This window comes from Amyelois transitella, chromosome 21, assembly GCF_032362555.1.
Source record: "Amyelois transitella isolate CPQ chromosome 21, ilAmyTran1.1, whole genome shotgun sequence".
NCBI lineage: Eukaryota > Metazoa > Arthropoda > Insecta > Lepidoptera > Pyralidae > Amyelois > Amyelois transitella.
In genome coordinates this window covers 2,704,709-2,725,887 of record NC_083524.1, presented here as the reverse complement: position 1 = coordinate 2,725,887, position 21,179 = coordinate 2,704,709, and the positions used below count along the sequence as shown (strand labels likewise).

At 35.7% G+C, this 21,179-nt stretch overlaps 1 protein-coding gene across 1 annotated transcript in view; it reads left to right on the top strand.

Moving 5' to 3' along the window:
* LOC106136619 (transient receptor potential protein) overlaps positions 1–18,313 on the top strand; it is a 50,054-nt gene extending 31,741 nt beyond the window's left edge. Inside the window, exons 5-21 of the mRNA XM_060950248.1 lie at positions 103–245; positions 1,470–1,671; positions 1,997–2,170; positions 4,679–4,777; positions 5,640–5,775; positions 6,164–6,316; positions 6,762–6,907; positions 7,181–7,421; positions 7,773–7,896; positions 8,348–8,543; positions 10,137–10,301; positions 13,731–13,953; positions 14,166–14,328; positions 14,748–14,902; positions 15,848–16,027; positions 17,132–17,230; positions 17,530–18,313. Coding sequence (XP_060806231.1) covers positions 103–245; positions 1,470–1,671; positions 1,997–2,170; positions 4,679–4,777; positions 5,640–5,775; positions 6,164–6,316; positions 6,762–6,907; positions 7,181–7,421; positions 7,773–7,896; positions 8,348–8,543; positions 10,137–10,301; positions 13,731–13,953; positions 14,166–14,328; positions 14,748–14,902; positions 15,848–16,027; positions 17,132–17,230; positions 17,530–18,104 — 3,174 coding nt within the window. The 3' untranslated portion in view covers positions 18,105–18,313. The remainder of the gene's footprint in view (positions 1–102; positions 246–1,469; positions 1,672–1,996; positions 2,171–4,678; positions 4,778–5,639; positions 5,776–6,163; positions 6,317–6,761; positions 6,908–7,180; positions 7,422–7,772; positions 7,897–8,347; positions 8,544–10,136; positions 10,302–13,730; positions 13,954–14,165; positions 14,329–14,747; positions 14,903–15,847; positions 16,028–17,131; positions 17,231–17,529) is intronic.
* The last annotated feature ends 2,866 nt before the right edge of the window (positions 18,314–21,179 follow it).

Here is a 21,179-nt window from a genome sequence, read left to right as displayed (position 1 = left end):
GAGTTAGTATCTCGTAACAGAAGTCTCGAACTTACTTCGAGGCTAACTCAATCAGTGTAATTTGTCCCGTATATATTTATTTATATTTACAATTGTCCTCAGAGTTGGGAGTCAGTTGATCCGTCATCAGCGACCTTCACACCAGACATCACGCCCCTCATATTGGCGGCTCACAGGAACCACTACGAGATACTGAAGATCCTGCTTGACAGAGGTGCCACTTTGCCTGTGCCACACGACGTCAAGTAGGTATATAGACATTTTATGCTATCATCCCATTAGTTTTAGATCTGTCATCTTAGATATAGCTAAGACTTAAATTTTGCTAGACACGGGCGCAAATTTGCCGTTATTATAAGTATGTCAGTGTTATACTAAGTATGTCAATGGGGCAAGCAATGATTCCACCAATTTCCTTTAACATATTTACATACATACATATGGTCACGTCTATATCCCTTGGTGGCAGACAGAGCCCCGTCTTCTGTCAGTCTTGAAAAGATTGAATGGCCACGTTCAGCTATTTGGCTCAATGATAGAATTGAGATTCAAATAGTGACAGGTTGCTAGCTCATCGCCTGAAAAAAAAATCCCAAGTTTATAAGCCTATCCCTTAGTCGCCTTTTACGACATCCATGGAAAGATATGGAGTGGCCCTATTATTTTTCCTATTGGTGCCGGGAAAAACACGGCAATTGAATTTGAATACGCTATTTAAAAAAATTCACATTTAACTATGTATGCATTAAATGTTCGAAATACATTAAAGTGATACGCCTATTCACCTTCCTACCTTAAAATTTTGGCCGCTAGGTCAACGTAACATTCAACTTTTATTACACAGTCGGTTAGCTACGCAAAATTTTAATCTCTATTTGATGTGAGTTAAATTAAGAAGTACGTAGCTACAAGTTTATTGCCGTTTGAACACATTTCCTGTGAAAATGTTTACAAACCATCTCTAAATAGACGTTACGGCGATCAAAACGGTATCGATCAATCGACAAGTTTATTCGATTGGTTCGTGCGATTTGACTTGATAAGTATGTTATATTTTATATATTAATACAGAATATAGTAACTATAGGTAGATAGTAGGTATTTGTATAATAAATTTATTTTGTGCTGTTTTATATATATGTATATGTATATAGATAAACTCTTTAGGGCTAGGCTTACAAACTAGGGATTCTTCTTATAGGCGATGGGCTGGCAACCTGTCACTATTTGAATCTTAATTCTATCGTAACGCCAAATAGCTGAACGTGGCCTATCAGTCTTTACAAGACTGTTGGCTCTGTCTACCCCGCAAGGGATATAGACGTGATAATATGTATGTATGTATAAACTCTTTACACCATAAGAGTAAATATTTATTAAGTAAGTTCAAGACTTGTTTTACGATATACTAACTCAACGATAGTAGATAGTTATAAGGATAATTTACAATCCCTTTTCTTTATTTCAAGGTGCGGTTGCGACGAATGCGTCCAGTCTTCCCAAGAGGATTCCCTGAGGCACTCCCAAGCACGCATCAACGCGTACAGGGCATTGACCTCGCCTTCCCTCATCGCCCTCTCATCGGCAGACCCTCTCCTGACCGCCTTCCAACTCTCCTGGGAGCTGGGGAGGCTGAGTCGCATGGAGACGGAATTCCGGGTGGAGTATAAGGTATGGTGGAAACTATAAGACGGACGTGCCGTGTGGTTCCCGGCACCAATAAAAAATAAGAATAGGACCACTCCTTCTCTTTCCCGTGGATATGATTAAGGTGACAAATGGATAGGCTTATAAACTTGAGATTCTGCTTTAAGGCTTTGGGCTAGCAATCTGTCACTATTTGAATCTCATTTCTATTATTAAGCATAGCAGCTGAACGTGGCCTGCCAGTCTCACAAGACTGCTGACTGTCTTCCCCGAAAGGGATATACACGTGATTATATAAATGAATAAATTTAAATGACTCGAATAAACAAAGTTAATTGTATTTTCCTAGGCTCTTCGACAGCAGTGCCAAGAGTTCGCCACCTCCCTGCTGGACCACACCCGGACTTCTAAGGAGTTGGAGATTATGCTGAACTACAACCCCTGGGACTTGGACACGTGGGAGCCCGGGGAACGACAGACCCTGGGCAGACTGAAGCTGGCAATAAAATATAAGCAGAAAATGGTAAGCAGTTTGATAATACAACAAATGTAATTGGTCTCCTGCGAGAAATCATTAATTTATGAACTAAAATAGTTAATTGTTACATGAAAATTACATGTTTTTTGTACACATTAGTTGTCTTGTTGTAAATAGTGGAATGTGTATACTGTTGGTGTGTCAAAAAGATATTTAAAACCACCCCCAAAACTTTACCTGTCTCAAACGTACCCAAATACATCAATAAATACAAGTTACAGTACGTTACAGTACAAGTACATTACAGTAACAACTACATTACATTATAGTAAGTTACAGTACAAGTACACAATATAAGTTTTAACAGAACGTCGGTGGTCAAATCGGTAAGATGCCCGGTTAAAATGCGTGATGCGCAGAAAGGCGCAGGTTCGAATCACTCCTCGGCACTGTACCGATGACTATTTTCGAAGTATGTACTACATTAGTTTGAATACTAACTCTTACGATGAGGGAAAACATCGTGTGGATGTATTACCATGATCGATCCAATACGGGTTATACGAGTCGCTTCGTATAAAAACCTGACTCACGCAAATCTAGGATCCATGGTCATAGGCATACCCCAGGCTCCCATCGAGAGAGGTGAGGATGCAACTGGGACTAAAGCCAGGAAAAAGGGGGGGAAGAAGTAAAAGTGACCTAAATTCATGAAAGGGACAACGGATATATCAATGCATAGTCTAAAGCGCTGGGTCTTGAGATTTCAACTTCTCTTTAACGTTACCTTTTCCCACTTTTTACGTGGGGTCGGCACAGTATGTTGGTTTTTTCCAATTACTTCTGTCACTTGCCTTCTCACTGGTCATTTCCTTTCTACTCATACTATCCATCCATCTCTTTTTCGGTCTTCCCCTATTTCTTAAACCGTCCACTTCGACTCGAAAACCTACACGATTCCTTCGTTCGGCTTCAAGTGAGCTAACGTCGTAACTCCTCATTGTACTGAATCCTGGGAGCGTTTTCTTCAAATAACTCAACGTAAAGTCCGTGGCACACTAAGAAAATGTATTAAATCATAATTATTTTCTACATGCCGTGTGGTTCCCCACGCTTTAAAACCACGCCATCTCTTTCCCGTGAATACTGTAAAAGGCAAGTAAGGCAATAAACTTAATATTCTTTTAGGCGATGGGATAGCAACCCGTCATTATCTTAATCTCAATTCCAGCATTAAACCATACCGCTGAACATAGCCTGCCAGTCTTTTCGATATTGTGGGCTCTATCTACCCCGTGTGATTCCCGGCACCAAAAAAAATATGACTACTCCATCTCATTTCCCATGGATGTCGTAAGGGGCGACTAAGGGATGGGCTTATAAACTTGGGATTCTTATTTTGGGCAATAGGCTAGAAACCATCATAAAACTATATAAAGTTATATAGGTTTAAATAAAAAGTAATTTTTTGTGTACTGAGTATAAGCCTTATTCTCATGTTACGTGTATAAGGGTACGTGCGATAGTTTGTTACGGTTTGTATCTTAAAAGAAACATATGACTTCTTATCTTTTAGAATTCTTTGCTCATCATTTATATGACTTGAATGCAAAACCTTATTTACATGTACTACAAAGTTGTAATTTCTTTTCGTAAATTAATTTTGATACTACGAAATTAAATTCACTTATTTTATCCGTAGATAGGTACTACAAAGTTGTAATTTCTATTTGTAAATTAAGTTTGAGACTACGAAATTAAATTCACTTATTTTATACATATGCGATAGATAATATAGCAAGCTATAAGGAATTAGATCATAATAAAATTAAGATTAATTTTTTTTGGAAGACCGACAATCGTTTACATAAAATAGCGCCACATATATGATCAAATGGTCAATTACAAGTCCTCACTAATATAAAACAAAATGATTATATCAATCTCTAAACGCTCAACAATAACTATTTATAAAGAAATAAAAAAAATTACTTACTTTAACTAAGTTAACATCTACTTACTTGATTTAAAAGAACTTAATTTCAACAACAGTGTAAATAAAAAAATATTATTGTGAAACTCATCTCTGATAAGCCATCGACTACATCGTCTGGTAAAAGGAATTGTATAAAAGTCCGCCTATATTTAGGAATGCTATTTATTAAAGATATCAATTTCAACATCTACTGATAATGCAGATGAGACTCTATAAATAAGAATTTAATAAATATTAACGTTGGAGTGTGGTTCTCGGCACCAATAAATAAAAAGAATATAATAACTCCATCTGGTTCCCATGTCGTAAAAGGCGACTAAGGGATAGGCTTATAAACTTGGGACTCTACTTTTATATGATGGGCTAGCAACCTGTCACTATTAGAATCTCAATTCTACTATAAGCCAAGCAGCTGAACGTGGCCTATCTCTCTAGTAGTTTCAAGACTGTTGGCTCTGTCTACCCAACAATATAGATGTGATTATATATATGAAGAGTACTTATGAAATATGTATTTTCTTAGCAACCACTTAAGTATTTATTTCATTTGTTCACAGTTTGTAGCACATCCAAACGTGCAACAACTTTTGGGAGCGATCTGGTATGAAGGACTACCCGGGTTTAAGAGGAAAAACATTGTTGGACAATGTATACAGGTAAACAGTTACAATGTAAGCAAACAAATGCAAAATGATATAATATTTACATACATATATATAGTTACGTCTATATCCTTTGTGGAGTAGACAGAGCCAACAGTGTTGAACAGACTGATAGGCCACGTTCAGCTTTTTGGCTTGATGATAGAATTGAGATTCAAATAATGACATGTCGCTATCCCATCGCCTCAAAAGAAGAATCCCAAGTTTATAAGCATATCCCTTAATCGTCTTTTACGACATCCATGGGATAGAGAAGGAGTGGTCGTATTTCTTTTTTTTTTATTGGTGCCGGGAACCACACGGCACATGTAATATTTAATATGAAAATAGTGACGGGCTATTCTTAAGGTGAGGGAAAACATCGTGAGGAAAGCCGCAGATTTAGGCAACTGGATTTGAAACCATGATCGATCCACGGGTTTAGTTTACCTGCAAATGTTGCCGAGATCAGACGGGAGTCGCTTCGTGTAAAAACCTGACTCACCCAATCCAGGATCCATGATCATACCTGGGCTCCTCTCCAGAATAATGAGGATGCAACCGGGACTAAAGTCAGGAGAAAGAAGAAGAGTCATAGGCGATCTTCAAGAGACAAAATGACATCTCATTCTATCTTCAAACAACTTACATGAACTGCGCAGGAGAATTTGACTTGTAAATTAAAATTGTCCAGTTTATTTTAAGTGATTAATTAATAATAGGGCATCGGAGACCCGACTGACTCTTTACCAGCCTGACCATCCAACTCTTGAATTTATTGGCGTTCCTCTTTTGAAGGGAAACTTAACGATCAAAATATTGGTACACTTTAACATCAGGGGAAATCATTTTCTTCTAACATCAAATAAGTTTCCAGGTAGCAAAACTGGGAGTGATGTTCCCGGTCTACTGCACCATCTACATGCTGGCTCCAAATTCGGAATACGGGAGGTTTATGAAGAAGCCTTTCGTCAAGTTCATCTGCCACAGTTCCTCCTATATGTTGTTTCTCAGTAAGTTTTCATAGTAACATAACAAGTCGATGTTTCCTTTTCTCTACAGCACAAATGAAATTAAAAACTTCGACTATTAATTGGATTTCTTACTAGATCAAAATCATTATGTGTTATAAAAAATTTATCCGTTCAGGCGTATGAATATCTACGGTTTGCGTTCATAACGTTAATAAGATCATGATCATGATTTGGAATTCTTGAAATTCTTGGAATTAAGAAGATAATGGTACCGATCAAATGTTTCTATTTATTTTGGGTTAAGTCTCCTCTCTATCTTTGTTAGCATAAGCTTAATCTATTCTAGATTTACCTAATATAGGTAACTCACTTGAGTTTGTGCTGTAAGCGAATCTTTATCATATCTAACTTTGACTTATCTTTTCAGCTCTCCTGTCCTTGGCATCTCAACGAGCGGAATATCTAGTCCTGGAATGGTCCGGGATCCGCTGGTTACAACAACTGGTAGAATTCTGGAAAGAGCACGAACGCGGATCATTACCAGGCCTCATAGAATTCACAGTCGTCATCTTCATAGCAAGTAAATTTGAGTTTATTGGCATGCTTTCACGTTCTCACTCAAATCTTAAGTAATTTTTTAAATCAGCATCATCTCATGAAACTACTTCCACTGTTTATGTTTATCATCTTGAATAAAACATCTTCCTTTGTTTTTTTTTTTTGCCATTTCGCTTGAAATGTTTGCTACTTTGTTTTCCTTTTTCTTCTGTGTCTTACTTTAATTTTTAGATTTTTTTTTTATTCTCTTTTGACGTCTCGCTTGGTAATTTTTGGTTCTTCGCTTGACATCTTGCTTTAAACTTTCTACTACTGCATTTTATCGCAAACTATCTCACTTAAAATTTTCATTTCCCTGTCTCTTCTTTCATTCATTGAACTTACATCACTCCATTTTTATGCATGAACTGAATTTTTTTAATAAAAAGTTAAATATACCACTCTAAGTGTCGATTTACTTATTTTAGGTTTAATATGGGCTGAAATCCGGTCACTTTGGACAGGCGGTATCACAGAATATATTAGTGATCTTTGGAATATTGTGGACTTCATCACTAACATGTTCTACATTGCTTGGATCAGCCTAAGGGTCTCCTCCTGGTACATAGTTCAAGTATGTATTTAGTTGATAATCACTGTATGTTTCAACTAGTAGAATTATCTTAATCTTTCAGCATATTATTACACACTTTGTGCTGTTAGAAGCCTTAGAACTATATCATACCTTTTTTACCAGTCTTACGATACATTTGTGAAATTAACTATCTATTTGTATTTTACGCTTGGGACTTGAACAGATTTGAGTGGAAGTTTGAACGATATTATACCGCAGAAATGGAAAAAAGTCGTTCATAAAGAAAATTTATACTAGCAAATGTCTTTTTAGCGTGACTTCAAAAACGGGTTAGACCCCTGGTACCCTCGTGAAAGATGGGACTCCTATGACCCCATGCTGCTTTCCGAAGGTGCTTTTGCTGCGGGCATGATCTTCTCCTTCCTAAAACTGGTGCATATCTTCTCCATCAACCCTTATTTGGGACCTCTTCAGGTGTCACTTGGAAGAATGATCTTGGACATTATCAAATTCTTCTTCGTTTATATGCTGGTGCTATTTGCTTTTGGATGTGGTGAGTTGTGTGTTAATATTATTTTATTTAGCATGATAATGTTTTCATTTGGGCACTATTCCGATTTGCCATGCCATCAAACGGCAGATACTCCACAATCCCATTGACTTTCTCAAATTATTTCATTTCCAAACACGGACTTTCGATTCTCTCCAGGAATTATCAACGGGCGTACGCATTTATGATGATGACTTGTATACATATTGTCTTACTTATCAGGAATGAAATATAGACCAAATTGAAAAAGATAAATATACTGTTTCGACCCCATTTAGAGTAGAACATGGGATAAAAAATTATGGTGATCATATACCTTACTTGCTAAATTAAGATATTTTATGTTTATTTTAGGTTTAAACCAACTGATGTGGTATTACGCCGAGCTAGAGAAAAACAAATGCTATCACACTGCCAATGGTTTACCGGACTTTGATAACCAAGAACGCGCTTGTACGATATGGAGAAGATATGCCAAGTGAGTGCTTGCATTCTCTCAGGATGTTCTAGAAGACAATTTACCTTCAAGAACCTTCAGTCTTCTTCTAAACCTCAAACATTGTCTTCTAAGGGTTCCATGGTTTATAGTATACCATGTCTGTCTGTCTCTCCGGGGTTTTACTCAGAGACTGTTAGTGGTAGAAAGATTATGATTTGGTTTGTTTGTTTGTAATATCTTTATTGCATAAAAATTTGCACAGTAACAAGAAAATGCTACATAGTTATTAAAGAAACAAATCACTGGTACTTGGTATGGGTTGACTCTGTCTACACCCACTCTTTATATTAATTGTTGACTCAAGCGTTATTGCAAGAATTATTTTAGTCTGTTCCTATTTTTCTTATTTATAGTCTAGTTGAAATACCTAGTGCTAAAACAATTATTTCAATTTCTTACAAAATTTAAAAGTTTTCTGCTTTTTTCTCAGTTTATTCGAAACATCCCAATCGCTCTTCTGGGCGTCTTTCGGCCTGGTGGATCTTACCACATTTGAGCTCACCGGCATCAAGAGCTTCACCAGATTCTGGGCTCTCCTCACCTTCGGCTCCTACTCGGTGATCAACATCATCGTCTTGTTGAATATGCTGATTGCTATGATGTCCAATTCATATCAGATCATTTCGGTAAGTTGAAGACATAGGTTTTATTAATAGACGTTGATCGAAGATATTATTGTTCAAAATTTATTTGAATACTTAAAAGTATTTGTCCCATACGGGATAAATAGAGCCCAAGAGTCTTCAAAAGATTGAAAGGTTCAGCCGACGGCATTAATGGCTTAATACTAGAATTGAAAGAGCAAGAATTTACTTTAAGAAAAGATTGTGACTGGTTGTTAGCCCATCTACTAAAAGGAGAACCCTAAGTTACAATCCTGAACTTTTACAAGCTGGGCTTATTTTCAACCAGACTAGCTGAAAGCTTGCACTAAAAGAAATTACTTACAGCCCTAGTCGCATTTTGCGATATCCTTGGAAAAAACAGAAGTGGTTCTGTTCCCAACCCGGAATCACACGATACTCTACAAGCCGTGTAATAGCTGTGAACAAAATTAGTATTACAAACTTCAATTCAAAAAGTTATATGAATGAATCTATATTAAATTCCCATAACAATTAAAAGCGGGAAGTCTAGCAAAACAATAGGTGGCTTTATATTGAATCTGAAAGCTGTCTGTTAGACCATGCAGGGCTATTGTTGAAATTAAACGTATTCACAATCGTTTACAAACTACCCACATTTAGATATAACATAATCTGACATGCAGTGAGTGCAAGTTTTGAGAACGAATGGAACCAATTCTAAAATTGAAAGATGTGATAAGTAAGTAAACAAGTTGACCATATCGGTACATGATTAAGTATCGTACGGAAAATTAAGCAGAGACTACATATTTCCACTTTCTTTTCTTTGACTGAGTCTCTGTGTAGCTCCCAGGGAAAAGATTTGATTTGATTTATTTATTTAAACTTGATGCACGTTAAATGCACAACTGATGGACTACATTAATGCCACAAAAGGTTATCTGCCAGTCGCACCTTTGGATCAAATTGAGTTAGGTGTACCTACGGGTGATGGCGATTTTCGTACAAATTAAGTTTAAAAAGAAATAGATTTATTTCTATTATAGAATCTAATGATAAAAATCCCATAGACAAGGACGAAGATTTGAAAACAGCGCGTAAAATCCTGCATATTCAAGCGAGTGGCCTCGTAACCATGATAAAAGAAGCGGCGGCACAAACTACACTACAGCATTTTCAGCAAATTTCGATTTAAATATAATCAAGCAGACTCTAAATAAGTGGGGTGTCACAACAATTGTTTTATCTAAATTATCAAAGTCTTTTTAACGTTTTCTATGTACTATTTTCTAGTGGAAACTTATATTGATTTATGTATTGTAATATGAGTATATTGTGACAGAGTTATTACAATTGTTCATATATACATATAATCACGTCTATATGTAGACTGAGCCAATAGTCTTAAAAAGACTGATAAGCCACGTTCAGCTGTTTAGCTGTTGCTAGCCCATCGCCTAAAAGAAGAATTCCAAGTTTATAAGCCTATCCCTAAGTCGCCTTTACAACATCCATGAAAACGAGGCGGGAGTGTTCCTATTCTTTTTGTTTTATTAGTGCTAAGAACCACACGGCAGAATAACTACGATTGCATGTTTCCCAAAAAAATAAAATAAATATTTTTATCATCAGGAAAGAGCTGATATCGAATGGAAATTCGCCCGCAGCAACCTCTGGATGTCATATTTCGAAGATGGCGACACTGTGCCACCACCGTTCAACATCATCCCTACTCCTAAACATATAGTGTGCTGGATCAAACACTGCTTCGGTAGAAGAGAAAGAGGATCCATCATAGTAAGTATTGGAAAGCGATATGTCTTAATTTTTAACAGGCAGATTACACAGATTGAGTTGGCCTCGAAGATAGTTCGAGACTTGTGTACTGACTCAATGATACTATCGTACTAATATAGTATAGTAAGTATGTTTATTATACATTATTATTATCACCCACACAAAGGTTCTCCGCTTAACCCAATGGTAGACTGTTAGATAATGCTATTAGCATTAAGTCCGCCTATTGTACTTTACAAATTGTAATTGTTACAATAAAGAATAAATAAATAAAATATTATAAATGCGAAAGTTTGCGAGTATGTCAGTATGGATGTATGTTACGCACACAAAAACTACTGAACCGATTACGATTAATTTTGTATGTAGTTAGCTGAAGACCCAAAATAACATATAGGCTTCTATTTTTACCTCGGAGTTCGCGCTAGATTGACTGCACGCGGACGAAGTCGCGGGCGGTCTCTAGTATTATATAATAAATACTTACATAGTGCCGTCTGGTTCCCGGCACCAATAGAATATGAATCTCAATTCTATCATTAAGCCAAACGGCTGAACGTGGCCTATCAGTCTTTTCAAGACCGTTGGATCCGTCTACCCCGCAAGGGAAATAGACGTGATTATATGAATGTGTATATAAATACTTGACGGCCTCTGTGGCGCAACGGTAGTACGCTTGTCTGTGACACCGGAGGTCCCGGGTTCGAATCCCGGGCAGGGCATGATGAAAAAAGAACTTTTTCTGATTGGCCTGGGTCTTGGATGTTTATCTATATAAGTATTTGTTATAAAATATAATATCGTTGAGTTAGTATCTCGTAACATAAGTTTCGAACTTACTTCGAGGCTTACTCAATCAGTGTAATTTGTCCCGTATATATTTATTATATATATATATATATTATACTTATATAGATAAACATCCAAGACCTGGGCCAATACAAGAAACTTATTTCTCTTCATGTCCTGGCCGGAATTCGAACCCGGGACCTGCCGTTGCCACAGACACGCGCACTATACAGGCCGTCAAAAAATTAAAAACATGCAGACATACATACATACATTTAAACATCCCTTACGGGGTAGACAATGAGGCGTGAACATCGGTCAGTATTCAAATAATAATTAATTTACGTCGTATTAACGTCGAAAATAGTCATTAGTATATGACTTGGGATTTGAATCTGTGCCTTTATGCGCATCACGAATTTCAATCGGGCACCTTACGAGAAGCCCCCTAGCATCTTACATCAGCGATAAGTCCACCTTTGTACCACGTCTTACAAAATCTCATACAAAAGAGACTTGTGCTGTTTTGTATGTTTTACTTATATAATGCAATAAAGAGTTTTATCTACCCTACTAGCTGTGCCTGCGACTTCGCACGCGTGTAATAGTTATTTTGGGCATCATTGAAGCCCTCAAGGATGAATAATTTTCCCCTTTTTTCACATTTTTCATTATTTCTTCGCTCCTGAAAATTGCAGCGTGATGCTATTCAACACAAAAAGAATTTTTCAATTCGAACCACACCATGAACTACTCCTGAGATTAGCACGTTCAAACAAACAAACTCTTCAGCTTTATAATATTAGTATAGATTAAGCTATCACTTACTAGCTTTAGGCAATTCCATTAGATCTCTTTCATGTCGAACCTATCTTTTAGACAATACTTATAATTCGGTCACTTATTTTCCCTTCACGTTGCATAAAATGTACGTAACCATATCAATTTATAGTCTCACGGATTTTATTACAATTGAATAACAGTTGATCTATTTTGGCTAGGTCCCTTACTCCAAGCTTGTAAAAGTATTTCGTCCGCAGCTGCGTACATTAAGGCAACAATATGTGAAACATTATAATCACGTCGATAACCCTTGCGGGTTAGACAGAGGAACAGTCTTGAAAAGGCTGAAAAGCAACGTTTACCTGTAGGGCTTAATGTTGGAATGTAGATTCAAATAGTTACACGTTGCTAACCCATCGCCTACTTCTTCTCTTAGTCGCCTTTTACGACATCCATGGGAATGATATGGAGTGTATAGGGGTATTCTAAAGTGAGGAGAACCACACGACATTTAAGGCAACGGCACAGCAAATTCGCATACAAAGAAATAAATATATACGGGATATAAACAAATATTTTGACCATACTGCATAGTTACATTTTATTTAATGACACATTAAACAGTCACAATTTCGTGCGAGTGTCAAGTTGTCCATGTCTTTTTTTATCCTAGAACTCGATTGAATAAGAAATTATCCAATCTGTGTATGTAAAGCGTTAATTTGCAACTTTTCTATAAAGCTAGTTTCACACTTTCTTCAGTTAATCAACTTTTAATTTTTTTGATAATTACTCGCAACTGCGTACGATAACCGTTGCATTTTCATGGTAATGCTCTGTTTTATTTTCGTCACCGATGGTTATGAAATAATTAATTTTCTTATTTGTGGTCACCCAAGCGAAAAGGGTCCAGTCGACAGTACCAGCTTTTCGGATACAAGTTTTTACAAAAGCGAGCTAATATTAGACTTGAAGAAGGTCGAGATTGCCATGAGAGTTCATTAATAATTTTGCAATTAACTATTAATAAACTCTTATGACGGAAAATTTCATCATTAAACACATATCTATACATATAAATAAAACGTAGCATGGCACGCGCGAAGCAATTCTTATCGCGCGAAAAACTAACGTAATACAGGGTGAAAAAACCCTCAAAAACTACGTCACACGTACGTCGTCAAAGTGCAAAGTTGTCGAGATCGCTCAGCTGAATGAATTGTGTCGTTGACCTCTGAATCTTACGCGTCGCTTTTCCGCCGGCTGGGGTGATATGAGGTATTAAGGATCGTGGATTTTGATATTTTTTTCTCCTACTTTCTGAAATATGAACTGATATTTTTCTATTAACGTTTTTAAACATCCTTTAGATAAGTACACTTAACAGTTAAAATGCAGTTGAATTAAAAGTCACCCGTATACGTCATAATAAAACGCCAAACAACGCTCGTTTTTTCACGCGACAAAAACGGCGTCGCGTGATCCATGCAACGGGGGCTGAATACACGGATTCGTGTTATCTCAATCACGCTTTGTTTTTATTTCATAACTAGCTGTGCCCGCAACCTCGTCCGCGTGGAAGTAGGTAGTTATTTTGAACATCATTGAAGCCCTCAAGGATGAATAATTTACCCCGTTTTTTTCACATTTTCCATTATTTCTTCGCTTCTAATAGTTGCAGCGTGATGTTATATAGCCTAAAGCCTTCATCGATAAATGGTCTATGCAACACAATATGAATTTTTCAATTCAAACCAGTAGTTCCAGAGATTAGCACGTTCAAACAAACAAACAAACATTTCAGCTTTATAATATTAGTATATAGATGTTTCTCACTGTAATAACATTCTTCCTCAGAACAAAAGCCGTGAGAAAGCGAGGCAGCAACACGAAGCTGTAATGAGGGTGTTAGTGAGGCGATACGTAACAGCCGAGCAAAGGGCCCGGGACGAGGTGGGAGTGACGGAGGATGATGTAATGGAGATAAGACAAGATATATCTACACTCCGTTTTGAACTTATTGATATATTGCATAATAATGGCATGAAAACTCCAAGACTCAACATGCAGGAGTCTACAGGTTGGTACATAAATAATCATACATACATATAATCACGACTATATCCCTTGCGGGGTAGACAGAGCCAACAGTTTTGGAAAGAATGATCGGCCACGTTCAGAAGATAAAGATATAAATAAAAAATCGTGAATTTGATAAGATTGCTTCATCGCATCATGTCATCAATATAACTTTTTTTGCTCAATCAAAATTTCTTTCCCTTTTTTTAACAGTGTCAGGCAAAAAAGGAAAGGTAATGGAAAGGAGAATACTAAAAGACTTCCAGATAGGTATAGTGGAAGGCATAATAAAAGATGTCATATCTCGAGAGAGCAAACCTAAAGATGTCTTCAGTCAAATTGCCAAAGCTATTGTGAGGAGAGGAAGTACTGACAGGTAAAATTTCAAACCTTATTTCACTATCTAATACATATATAAAAACTATTTCACTTTTTATTATGACAGAAAAACGGGACAGCGATAGTTTTTCGCGCGATAAAAACGGCGTCGCGCTTGCCATGGTACGAGGGCAGCGTTGATATTTGGTTTCACCTTAGGTACCTTTAAAGGTAACCTGGAATAAATCGCTGCCTTATGATACGTTTACCTTTTGCCTTGTAATTTAATAAAAACAATTCTTGTAATATTTTAGGAGTTTTTGTGCCCATAGTATATTATACATGAAACTGCTCTTCGCTTGAACTACCAGAATTCTTCCGTTACTAGGTTTCTACGTAATTATGATTTTTCTTGGAACACTTATTTTTTTTTTACTGTATAGTTCCTAGTTTTTTTTTTTTTTTTTTATCTTATAGCAAAAAACGCGACTGGAACGCCCTTGTACGGACTAATACCATCCGACGGGATCCTATCGGCACCACGGACGCCCAGAAACGAAGCAGGCAGTCCCTCAGAGCTCACATCCTGGAGAATGTGTCTGCCAGGACCATTGACCCCCAGAAACTTCTCGGTAAGTACTTTCCTCTAAAAATATACGCCATATACCTACTCGGATATATAATATTAAAAAATAAACATTAACACATATAACCACGTCTATATCTCTTGCGGGGTAGACAGAGACAAGAGTTTTGAAAAGAAAAACCTCAATGCATTCACAAATGTAATAAAAAAATGTCCTAAAGTAGGTATAGGTAGTATATTTTGAAGCCAAGCTTTTAGACTAGTATGGTATTTAACTTCTAATTTTTTTTTTTCAAATAAATACATAAGTAATAAAAAAAAATCTAAACTCCCTCAAAAATTGAATTTCATATAATTAAAATATTTTTGTATTTAATTTAGATAATTTTCTATTCATGCATCCAAGCTATTACTTATCGACTAAAATCAAATTCAGAGTTTATCTATTTTCATACTAGTAGGCAAGCATTACAAAAATAATATTTATCTATTATCTAGTCCCTTTATTGTTTGCCGGTTGACTGGAAGAGATCCCTTCATGGGATAAGTCCGCCATTGCAAGTGATTTATTTCTTTTATAACTATATAGGTACTATTTCTTGTAACTGTGTACATATCTGTGCAATACAGATATTACAAACAAACGAACAAACAAATTATACATACATACATACATATGGTCACGTCTATATCCCTTGCGGGGTAGACAGAGCCAACAGTCTTGAAAAGACTGAATGGCCACGTTCAGCTATTTGGCTTAATGATAGAATTGAGATTCAAATAGTGACAGGTTGCTAACCCAACGCCTAAAAAAGAATCCCAAGTTTGTAAGCCTATCCCTTAGTCGCCTTTTACGACATCCATGGGAAAGAGATGGAGTGGTCCTATTCTTTTTTGTATTGGTGCCGGGAATCACACGGCATATTAACAACAACAATGTATATTTATATTATACTTCGATTTTTTTATAATTAACAATTCCTTGTTTCAGAATTCAATCCTAAACTCTCGGGTGTCACTCCAACAACTAGAGTTGCTTACGCCAAATTTATGAGGAGCAAGATTAAGTCTGACTTCACAGCTCGAGAGATCAGAGGGGGCAGCTCTATAGGCGACCTGAGTTTGGAAGACGAGGTCTTTGAAACCCCAAAAAGAGAGTTGAGGAGAAGTCGTGAGTATATTGTTTTTCTGATTACACTTAGAACCTGTCAAAGTAACTACCTAACAATGAACATCTTAAGTGACTTAAAATATTTTACACTAGATAGATATATGCACATTTCTTTTTTTATATTAGAGGTAACTTTTATACGCGGCTTTGCCCGCGTGAATAAGGCGCTGAGATGAGAATTACTTTTACCAAAATGGTAATGATCGAAATATATATGCTGCTTATGATAAAACTATTTTACAATGGTTAAAATTTACTTAGGTAATATATCTTATTGATAACAAACAAAAACACAAAAGAAAAAAAATAACAAGCAATATTAACAAATTGTACAATGACAGGCAGTTGACATGCTGATACTCTATGGCAAATAATGCTGTTTTAATTTGTTCGCTTTTTTTCGAAATTCAAATTTATTTTTAAATCGAGATGTCAAAATCTTGCTGTCAATAAATTAAGCAAATTGATTTCTTTGAACTCACTAAAATCCTTCATGAAATAAAAAATGTATGAGTTATGGATCTTAGGCTTTCATTCAATTTATCTACGCACGGACATTTACATAAATCGATCAGAACACATCGTTTCTCAGATCTGTTGTCTCAAATCTTTTGCGGAAATGTTTACAAAATAATGCAGGAGTTAGGAGGATATTTCGTCTCTGTCTACGAAAATCGTGGCAAGTGGATAGTATCTGCCTACCCCAATAGGAGGCATATATATATTTTGTTTCTTATTGCAGTTGCATCTTCAGTCGTTAGGCAATTGTTAGGTATATCTTATGAGTATAGGCTTAGGGTCTTGAAGTCGTCTATCTCCGTCTCCAAAAGACCAATAGGCCATTTTAATGATAAAATTGAGATTCAAATAGTGAAAGGTTGCTAGCCCATCGCCTAAAAAAAGAATCCCAAGTATCCCTTAGTCTAGCCTTTTACGACATACATGAGAAAGAGATGAAGTGGTCCTATTATTTTTTTCTATTGGGGCCGGGAACCACTCGGCAGAATATAAGTCACCAAGAAAATTCCATAAATAAGTATGACGATAATACTTATATTGTCGCAAGTAACAGGTTAATAACTTCGCTTCTTTTGACTTTGGTAGGTCGATCATTCCGTAGCAGAACGCCTATACCTGAGAATTCAGATGATGAAACACTGAATGACCATGAACTACAAGTGGAAGCCGAAATAGAAGATAGAGGTACGCCTTTTTTCTTAGTATTTAAACAAAAAACAAATTAACGTGAATCGCAGAAAGTACGTGTAAATAGAAGATAGTGAAGAAATTCTTAGCAAATCTAAATTATATGAATGCTTAACAGAAACCGGTGAAGAGATTTAACTAATATTCGTTAATGACCAATGACTTTTATTGAATATCCACTTTTTTTCACAAAATTTCCGTTAAATAGGAGTAAAAATTGTAATTTTGTCCCAATTTTATTGTTCATAGTTACGATTTCATTAACGATATTTTAATTGTCAATTTGTCTTACACAGGGTCCGAAGGAGGATGCTCAGAACAGACTAGGCCATTGAAATCATCATCTCAAGAACCTTCTGAACCAAGCACCCCAGCTTTCGACCCTATAAGCGACAGACGGTTCACTCCACCATCTCAATTCGGTTCAAAAGATCATATCATCCAAATAGACGAACCGGAATCCCCAACAAAAACTTTATGCATGACAAAAGAAGAAGATTCCACTTTACAAAAACCTATAACTCCAAGCCCCAGTATTCGTTCGGAGCAAATTTTATCTGCATCTGGTCTAGAGGAACAGTACAAGAACATGACAATACCTTTACCAGAAACAAAGCTTAGTCTGACCCCAGAGCCGGAAATATCCACATCTGAATCAAGATCAGCATCAGCTTTAGGAACTAGACCTCTTGCGCAATCTGTATCACCAGCACTTGAATCTAGAGCAACTTTAGAACCTAGACCTGCATCTAGGTCTTCTATAAGTAGTCCAAGATCAGCCCGAGTAAGTCCATCGCCTTCTCCAACTCCTTCTACAACTGAAAGAGGAAAATCCAAGGTGACAGGTAAAATGGTTTCTGGTTGGCTATAAAGTATACCAAAATGTATTACCAAAGATGATTCAAGTACTATGTAGCTCAACTTCTTATAGTAGTGTGGGTCAAGTAGAAACTGTTAGCTACAACTAATATTATATCTATAGCTACAACCTAATGGGCATGGCCTTGGAAATTTCGCATTTATCTTTTTAATTATTAAGAAAAAATCGTAATATTTGATAAAGTGTGTTGGATACCAAAAATTAACTGGTGTATCATTCCATGTAAGTATATTATCATCTTGGTATTTAATGCCCACACGATCAAAAATATATAGGTAAATACTACTTGCTTAACGAAATCTGACCAATTTATAAAATTGACGTATTAGTGAGATAATAAATGCCCTATTTTGATAGCAATAATTATATTTAGATAATCTAGAAGGTATAAGATCATTTTAGACGTAGTTTAATACCTTTCAGTCATTTCAAGACTGTTGGCTCTGTCTACCTCGCAAGGGATATAGACGTGATTACATGTATGTATTTTTAAATCAACTTTACAAACATTTCTAAAATTGTTATTAAACTTACTACAAATGTTTTCGAAGGATAAAATTTGTAAAAGGGATTTTTAATTTGTGTTTATTTCATTAAAAACTATTTCTCGTATCATCTTGTATATTTTTTGACACATCTAGATTCAATTCAGTTACTAGGCGTATTAAATTTCAAAATATTATCCAATTTATCCATAGTTGTCAATAGAAATGTTGAATCAGTTTTGTTTAAGTATTACAATAATAAATAGGTACATAAATAGGCCCTAAGTAAAAGAAAGTAATATTATTTAGGTATATTGTTGTATTTTTTTAAGTTATCGTTATATTTGGATACAATAAATGTTTGCGTTAATTGAATCCTTAAATTTATTTGAATCCTCTCCTTAGGTTATTAATATATTTGAAAGGTTGCCTTTTGAATCACTTCCCATATAATCGCATTGCCTAAAGGCGTTGGGACCTTTTTACGCTTTGAAGTTTAAAACACATTATTTCCACATTATATTCTAGTGCGTGCACGGCAGTGTGAGCCAAGTCCGTAGAATGTTAAAATGGTTAGGTTGCCTAATCTATGATACCTATCTACAATGACTTTTTTAAATTATTTATAACGTTTTTATCCCTTGCGGGGTAGACATAGCCAACAGTCTCAAAAAGACTGAATGGCCACGTTCAGCTATTTGGCTTAATGATAGAATTGAGATTCACATAGTGACAGGTTGCTAGCCCATCGCCCTAAAAAACAATCCCAAGTTTGTGCTAGCCCATCGCCTAAAAACAATGCCTTAGTCGCCTTTTACGACATCCATGGTAAAGAGATGGAATGGTCCTATTCTTTTTTGTATAGGTGCCGGGAATCACACGGCATACCTGTACTCGTAATAAAAATTTAATTTTAATTAATAAACAAAGTGACATGACTTGGCTCTTATCACTACACCGCAACAACGTAATTAAACAAATGATATCCTATGCGTGTGCATTAAGTATACCAACAATTATTAAAGCTATTTGTAATATAAAGAACCCACAAAATTAATCCTTCTCAAAACCATTATAGAATTTATAATAAGCCCACATATTTCATTTGAAGCTTTTTTTATTTTTGGGATTACACATTCTTTTGATAAACCATTATGATGTATTAAATCTGCTTTATAATATAGCACTTTAGAATAGCTAGACCATACTTTTCCATGGATTTCCAACAAGGCGACTAAGGAAAAGACTAATGATTGTGGAATTCTTCTTAAAGGCGATGGGCTAGCAACATGTCGCTATTTGAATCTTAATTCTATACAGCTGAACGTGGCCTGCTAGTCTTTTCGAGATTGTAGGCCCTATCCCATCAGGGATATGGCAGATTTTTCAAGTCTGTTGGATCCAAGGTCTAACCTGAAAGGGATATAGACGTGATTATATGTATGTACACATGAGAGACACAACCGGAAATAACTAATGAGGATGATGAGCCTGCTGACACAGATTTGTTCTAAATTTAAAAGCCATCAAAGAATAGACAAATATTTTTATTTATTTTTCCCTTTAATCTCGTATTACATTTTATCAAAATATAGACTTTCTCAGAATCCTGCCGAATCTGCGTAATAGGTAAGTATTAAATTAGATTAGAATATAAAAAGCACATTTTTTCTTAGGATTACGATGTTCTCATAAAAATATTAGGACCAGAAATAAACTAGGTTCTACATGACAAGTGAACGATTAATCTAAATCATAGAAACTAATACACAATTATTTTAAGAAGATAACACTCATGCAAATAATAAAAAAAAACTTTGAAGACAATTTGACGTGAAAGATAAAATAACAATATTTTAACTAGCTCATCACTTCCTGACTATATGATTTCCAGACCGAGTTTACCAAAAGACCTTTCAAATCAAACAAGGTAAGAAATAGACGGAAAGACACGTATAAAAAGTGAGAGAGTAAAATAGGTTATTCCATAGAAATTGGAATAATATAAGACAAGAGAATGTCACATTCACCAACTATTACTTCTACCACTTCTACAGTCTTGTAGTATTCCGAATTCTATGGGTCAACCTGTCATTCTGAGGATCAAATTTAGAAATTTCAAACCATAGATATCATTAGATCGAGTTTGGACCTAAGTTATGTTGATATCTGAAGTTAGTACTATTACGAAAAACCCTTAGATATTCAATTGGTATAAATCAGCTCCTATTCAAATCAATATATCAAGTTTTCAAAGGGTTTCAATAAGTAAATGATATCACCCGAATATGATCTGAAAGTTTTTGGGTGTCCTTGGCCCTAAATTATCCAATTTTATACATAGGTTTTATATCTGACATAGGTAGGCAAATAAATTTAATAGTTGGTAACATAAATATCATACAATAAATAATTAATTATTCTTTATAATAATAGAAAATGTTACTTACATTATCTATCAACGCAAATTTGAGTAGACAATTAAAATAACATTAGAATTCGCTAAGGATTGATTTCGGGAAATAATTTTTCAAGAATAAGATTTTTATAAAGCAGTTTGTTCATAATTTCCTTTTTTTAA